The following is a 7,500-nucleotide window of genomic DNA, read 5'->3' as shown; positions in this document are numbered from 1 at the left end:
TGTGTGTATATATATATATATATATATATGTATATATATATATAAACAGAGAGAAGGAAAGATAGATAAATTAATAGATAGAGAGAGAAATATATATATATGCACGCATATATATATACACATTCACACATGTACATATATATATATATTTGTATATATGTATATATATATGTACACACACACACACATATATATATCTACATATATGTGTGTGTGTATATATATATATATATATATATATATATAGATAGATAGATAGATAGATAGATAGATAGATAGATAGATGTACATACATATATATATTATTTTATTCAATTTAGGTCAACAAAATTACCATAAATCGCTACAATAAATGTACTGTTTCAATTTAAAAACATCCTCACGTGATAACTTTTAAGACTGAAATGGTAAATTCATTGTAGCTACTTATGGTAATTTTGTTTACCTAAATTGAATAAAATAATATCTTGCTCTTCTAATTGAACACCATCAAAAACCTTGTTGAAATTCCATGGATTTTATTTTTGAGTGGTTTTAACCTTAATTTTTTTTTTTCAGGACAACCATTATTGATTTTGAAGACCCACTTTTTGCTGAAATTGGAAAAAGATTTATTGAAGAGGTGAAATTTATTATTAGTTTTAATCCATAACATTGATAACTGCTTTGTTTTTACAAAAAATATGCACAATTAAATGATGATATTTTTTTAATCATTTCTTTTTTGAAACTCACTCGCTGGTGAAAAATGTCACACAATCAAAGTTACTTTTTAATCCATGACATTGTTAATTTTTTTTTTCACATAAGTCCTGAATAATTAAATTTTATTCGCCAGTTTTAATCCTCTTATAATATTCTTCATCATTTCAACTGTCAACCCATCCTATTAACCTTGATCCCTAAGTGGCTTTTGGTCTTGATAAGCGATCTTTTATTAGTAAATAAAAAAATATGCACTCTTATGAGTATTGATAAATTATATTTGAATTTTATTTGTCTGAAGAGACTGTGGCGACACACTGTCCAAAAATATATTCATGTCTTATGTTTTGGGTACTTACTATCTTGGATGTATCATATTTAGTTCTCTCTCACTGCAAGAACTGTGACACGAGTTTGTATATTTAGAATTCTTTTTAAAAAATGAATGCAAAGTGCTGCGCATCAACCTCCACCAGTGATTGTAACTGCTACAAAAAAAAAAAAGACGTGATTGTGGACCTTTTGTTTATCATCTCGTTTTATTGGACCAATTCTAGCCAATCACATCATTGGAAACTCAGTCGTTAGTCAAACTACACAAGGCCTAAGAAAGATGTCACAGTTATCTTATTATTAGTTTTATTCCGTGACGTTGTTAATCGACCAGCTGAAAAAAATATGCACCACTAGGAGTAATAAAATTTTTTAAAAATTTGCACCACTAGGAGAAATAAAATTTTTTTAAAATATGCACCACTAGGAGTAATAAAATATTTTTAAAAAATATGCACCACTAGGAGTAATAAAAATGTAAAAGAAATATGCACCACAAGGAGTAATAAAAATTTTTTAAAAATATGCACCACTGGGAGTAATAAACATTTTTTTTAAATATGCACCACTAGGAGTAATAAAATTTTTTTTAAATATGCACAACTAGGAGTAATAAAATTTTTTAAAATATGCACCACTAGGAGTAATAAAAATTTTTTTTAAATATGCACAACTAGGAGTAATAAATTTTTTTTAAAATATGCACCACAAGAGGTAATAAAATTTTTTTAAAAATATGCACAACTAGGAGTAATAAATTTTTTTTTAAATATGCACCACTAGGAGTAATAAAATTTTTTTTTAAATATGCATCACTAGAAGTAATAAAATTATTTTAAAAAATGCACCACTAGAAGTAATAAAATGTTTTTAAAATATGCACCACTAGGAGTAATAATTTTTTTTTAAATATGCACCACTAGGAGTAATAAAATTTGTTTTTAAATATGCACCACTAGGAGTAATAAATTTTTTTTTTAAATATGCACCACTAGGAGTAATAAAATTTTTTAAAATATGCACCACTAGGGGTAATAAAAATTTTTTTAAATATGCACCACTAGGAGTAATAAAATTTTTTAAATATGCACCACTAGGAGTAATAAATTTTTTTTTAAATATGCACCACTAGGAGTAATAAAAATTTTTTAAAAATGCACCACTAGGAGTAATAAAATTTTTTTTTAAATATGCACCACTAGGAGTAATAAAAATTTTTTTAAATATGCACCACTAGGAGTAATAAATTTTTTTAAAAATATGCACCACTAGGAGTAATAAAATTTTTTTAAAATATGCACCACTAGGAGTAATAAAAATTTTTTTAAATATGCACCACTAGGAGTAATAAAAATTTTTTTAAATATGCACTACTAGGAGTAATAAAAATTTTAAAAAATATGCACCACTAGGAGTAAGAAAAATTAAAAAAAAAATATGCACAACTAGGAGTAATAAAAATGTAAAAAAATATTTTATATGCCATTTATTGATTGCATAGAAAAATGCGTTTATGATAAGTAATATTGTTAAGATTTAACCATGGAAAAGTAAATGACTTGTTGTTAAAACTGGAAAAGAAAAAGACAAGATATTCTAGTAAAAAATATAATAAATTTATAACTTAAAATATTGCAGCATTAAGAATTTTTTTTAAATTCAATTTAGCATTATACAATTAATTCTTAATTAATACTGCAATATTTTAAGTTATAAATTTATTATATTTTTACTAGAATATCTTGTCCTTTTCTTTTCCAGTTTTAACAACTAGTCTTTTTACTTTTCCATGTTTAAATCGTAACCATATAACTTTTCATGCTTGCATTTTTCTATGTAATCCATGATTTTTCCAGGTTTTGCTTTGAAATAAAATTTTCTTTCTCTGTTTCACTTGTTGCCTGTGAATTATCAGTGACAGTACAGCTGAGCGACAGATCTGGACAGCAGTGAATCATTAGCAACAGTTTTTTACATATTCTGTTACGTCATCATCTCCACCATTCCCAGCCGATTTGAGGTAGCATAACAGATTTGGTTTCTATGGTGACCAACAGCCAATAAAAAAAAACCGTCTCTCCGTTCCTTACAGATTCTGAGAATTTTTTAACACAGTAATTTTATTATAACTTTTGTTTTACCGAAGGAAAATTGAAATTATTTTTTTTCAAAATATAACTGAGAAGGTGACCTATGAACTGTAAAAATTGTTTGAAATTTAGGCACAAAATGAGTGAGCTGTGAAGCTTTAAAGCAGTTCTAAATGGGTTAAACGAACACTTAACCATATATTCAAACACTAAAGTGTTTGAATGATAAGTTATCTTTCCTTTATATCCGGTTTCTATAGTCTGATATTGAATATGTTTAAACTATTTTTGTATAAAGATATCATATATCTATTACTAATACAGATTTGGTATATGTTTACCTGAAGCCGAAAATATACTATCACTCTTCTTAATGTACTATTGTAATACCGAAGGCTAATGCACTATTTTTCAAAGCTCAGTTTAGTGGGCGGAGATAAACTATGGCATTCTTTCATAAATTATTTTTCCTTTATACTTTGTTTTTATTGTTTTTATTGTTTTTATTGTTTTTTTTTCTGTCTTGTAATTAAATTTTGTTTCCATTTCTTTAGATGATTAAAGAACATGGAACAAATCATATATATGCAACGGACTTATTCAATGAAATGCGACCAAAATCAAGGTAAGAATTTAGGTTCTGACATGGGTGAATATTATCAGTCTATAGACTGATAATATTCTGATTAATAATCTGATTAATCAGCCGATATCCGGTACTCGTACTGGACTGATGGCTGAAGTGTGGTGTCTGCTCAGATGCTGCACTCAAATTAATTGTTTTTAGTCAATGGAGGGGGAAACCCTTCTATACTAATGCAATTTTATTTTTGCAGAATGCTCTTTTTGAGGGGAGCTGATTATCTCCCACATTAAACCGACCTTTTATCTCCCACATTAAACCGACCTTGGGTCACATTTTGTTTTGTGGGAAACAAATAAATGATCAGTCTAAATTAATCAGATGAAATGAGACTCAACACACAGCACTGACGTGCAGAGAACTTTTTTAGGGCAGGTGCCCAAGTGAAAAAAAAAACAGTATCTCGATGGAGCACAGACCTATAATACATTCCTCTGAAAAGGGCACTTTTAAAACAAAGGGGCAAGTGGTTGAGCACCCCTAGCACCCCCATCCTCTGCACGTCCCTGACACACAGAGTAAGTTATAATGAACTTATTGAACAGATGTACAGTATACCAAATAAGAGATTGACAGTGGAATGTATCTTGAAAAGTATCAAGATTACCTTACTCTCTCTCCCATTGGTTACCGCTTGCTAGTGTCTTTTATAGACTGAGTAATCCATTCTCAGAGAGTGTCAGGATCTTCCACTATATCAGTTTCCTTTAACCCTTATCCTCAAGTGGCCTTTGGATCTTGATAAGTGGTGACGCCTTTGTAAAAAAATCAAAAGTACTTTTTATATTTTTCTGTATAAAAAATCATATATAAAAACATGTTTTTGAAGCAGAATGTCCTATTTTCAGTCCTTTCTCCTTACTGCCCCTTTCTTCCTGACCTAGATCCATGATACTGAGTATTTCCCTTCTGCACCCTCTTTCTGAAACGAACAACACGAAATCTCTTTCACCGACCAAAGCAGATGAAAAAAGGATACTGCTACCACAAAGAAAATCCGAAGTCTTTTATATCCACGGGGGGGGGGGGGCACAAACTAATGCAAATGAGTACAAACCGGATTTCCTGTACCATCACGTAGGCGCGCGTGGTGTCATTTGTGCATTAGATGTGATAGCGTTTGGCTCGTCATACATTGTCTACAGTTTTGTATCTTTATTTGTCTGTTCTGCATTTTGTGTGTGTGTGTGTGTGTGTGTGTGTGTGTGTGTGTGTGTGTGTGTTGGTTGGTTGTTTTTGTTTTACCACATTTCAACCTTTTTCAGGTTATTTAATGCCGAATCTAGTTATTTTGAGGAACAATTTTTAATGGAGTATATTTGTTTTTTAAGTCGGATTCTATTTAACCCATAGTTGGGACCCTAACAGGTACTACCACTCCAGGTCAGAGTGGACCTGGGAGCAATGGCAATTAAACGGTGGCTCCACATTCCCCAAGGCCCGCAAGGTGGGGCCTCACCATCGGATATATTTTTAGGTCATATCCAGGACCTGTGTGTGTGTGTGTGTGTGTGTGTGTGTGTGTGTGTGTGTGTGTGTGTGTGTGTGTGTGTTTCTTGACTAGTCAACCTTTGCATGAGTTAAGCCTGGTTAAATCACTGGGTAGTTTTGAATATATATGTACTCATTGGCAGCTAAGGTAAGACTCTCATCATACGGATACAATAAATAATCAAGAAGAATTGATGAAGGTATTTATTTCTCTCTCATAGTGAGAAATGCGACACAAGGGTCAAAAGGTGAAATTAAAAAGCCCGCATCCACAAGGAGGGAGGGGTACTCTGATCCTGCAAAAGTGCCTTGCAATCCCACCGGCATTCCCCGGTAGAAGCGTCTTGAGCGATTAGCAATAGACTAACTTCATTCTCAAAGAGAGAAGCTTGGAAGGGTGGACCTCCTAGAACTGCACACGGCCAGCATTCGCAATCAACAGTGAGACTGTAATTACAGGAATGATCTAGATCAATGATTCTCAACCTTTTTCTTACCCATGGACCCCTTTTTCCTTCTTTTTTCTTGGTGGACCCCCTCATAACTATTGGTCATAGTATGGGAGGGCAAAGGTCAGACAGATAATATAATAGGAAAAGAACCGTCTGCCTGAGGTGCATATTTAAAATTAGCTCCTGTTACTTTTTTCTTTTCTTTTTTATTGCTTTCAAGGCAATTTTATAGAAATTTTTTTGAAATCTTGAAAATACATTCAAATTTGTTTGAATATCTACTTCAGCTTTTTTCATGCCAAACCAAAATTACAGTAGAAATTAAATTTTTAATAATAAAAACCATTATGAGTTGGTTTTATTCATGGACCACCAAAATATCATTTTCATTGTCTTTAAGTGGCGCTTTATCAAATCCTTGTAGCAGAGTTTCTGCCCACCAATCTTTCTGTACCCATTTTCCAATTCTCCATAAAATAGGATTTTTGGGATGTGATTGTTTTCCATTCTGGCCACATGTCCAGTCCATCGCAGTTATGTGGTGGCGAGTACAGCTTCTATGCTGTCATTGTTGGCTCTGTTGAGTACTTCAACATTTGGTATAAGATCTTTCCTTTTAATTTTCATCATTTTTCTTAGATGGCGCTGTTGTATTGCTTCCAACCTCTTTATGTGGTTTCTGTACAGTGTGTAGGTTTTTGCTGAATATAGTAGAGCAGGTAATACCACTGCTTTATAAACTTTGCATTTTGTTTCTAGTCTAATGCCGTTCCTTGGCCATAATCATTTTTCTAGTTTTCCGAATGAAGCCCATATACTCTGGATGCAGCAGCTTATCCCCTTGTCTGCACGGCCGTTGATAGTCAGTGAACTTCCCAGCTACTTAAAGTCTGGTACCACTTTTAATTCCTCACCGTTTATCATGATTGATGGATCTTGTGAGTGTATATTATCAGGTGATGGTTGGTATATTACCTGTTTTCCCAGTATTTACCTGAAAACCAATTTTCTGTGCCATTCTAGAAAACTAGAAAAACAATATCATTGTAGCCTCCCCCCCCAATTTGTTATATTTTACCTGCGGACTCCCAGAAATGTTCCATGGACTATTATCATTCATGTCGACCATGGTTGAGAACCTCTGATCTAGACTCTTGATTTTGGTTCCGAGGTAAAAAAAAGTTCTCTGCCGAAGAAAAATTGATGAATGCTATGCATAAAGTAATTTAAAACGGGAAGGTTTACATGAGTTCAACAGTTTTATCGGAGCTGCTGCTGTTGCTGCTGCTTCTGCTACTGCTGCTAATTTGATGCTTCTGTCAATTACAAAGAAAAGACAAAGTTAATTGCTTTCATAGATTTTTATACAAGGGTCTTTCCAAAAGTAAGGCTTCCTATTTTTTAACTAAAAAATTACAACGTTGAAGAGCTACAAAGATGTGCTACCATTAAAACGAGCAATCTCTTGTGCTTCATGATATATTTTTCTACATAGTCACCAGCATTCTCAATACAATTTGCTTCTTTTGATGTCGCCGTTGTAAAAGTTTAGAGCACACCTTGTCATTCACATCTCTGTCGCCACTCTGAAATCGACGAACTCATCTTCTAAATGTGCTGACATCAACTGCACCAGCTTTATAAACGTTCAACAGGTGCTGGTAAATGTTCATCAGCTCAACTATTTCTGCATGGAGGAATTCGATGATGCATCTCTGCTTCTGATGCGCGTCTTTGACAAGGGTTACTTTCTTAGAGTATCACACCGTCAATACCTGCAACAGAG

The 7,500-nt window shown here is 32.6% G+C and overlaps 1 protein-coding gene across 1 annotated transcript in view; it reads left to right on the top strand.

The window, feature by feature from the left end:
- LOC145261275 (alpha-N-acetylglucosaminidase-like) overlaps positions 1 to 7,500 on the top strand; it is an 85,512-nt gene that overhangs the window by 30,476 nt on the left and 47,536 nt on the right. Inside the window, exons 9-10 of the mRNA XM_080119751.1 lie at positions 559 to 622; positions 3,683 to 3,753. Of these exons, the coding sequence (XP_079975877.1) occupies positions 559 to 622; positions 3,683 to 3,753 (135 nt within the window). The remainder of the gene's footprint in view (positions 1 to 558; positions 623 to 3,682; positions 3,754 to 7,500) is intronic.

Source organism: Euprymna scolopes, chromosome 37, assembly GCF_053919585.1.
Source record: "Euprymna scolopes isolate OS-2025 chromosome 37, ASM5391958v1, whole genome shotgun sequence".
NCBI lineage: Eukaryota > Metazoa > Mollusca > Cephalopoda > Sepiida > Sepiolidae > Euprymna > Euprymna scolopes.
The sequence above is the reverse complement of the archived record's forward strand: the minus strand, read 5'-3'. Positions and strand labels throughout refer to the sequence as shown.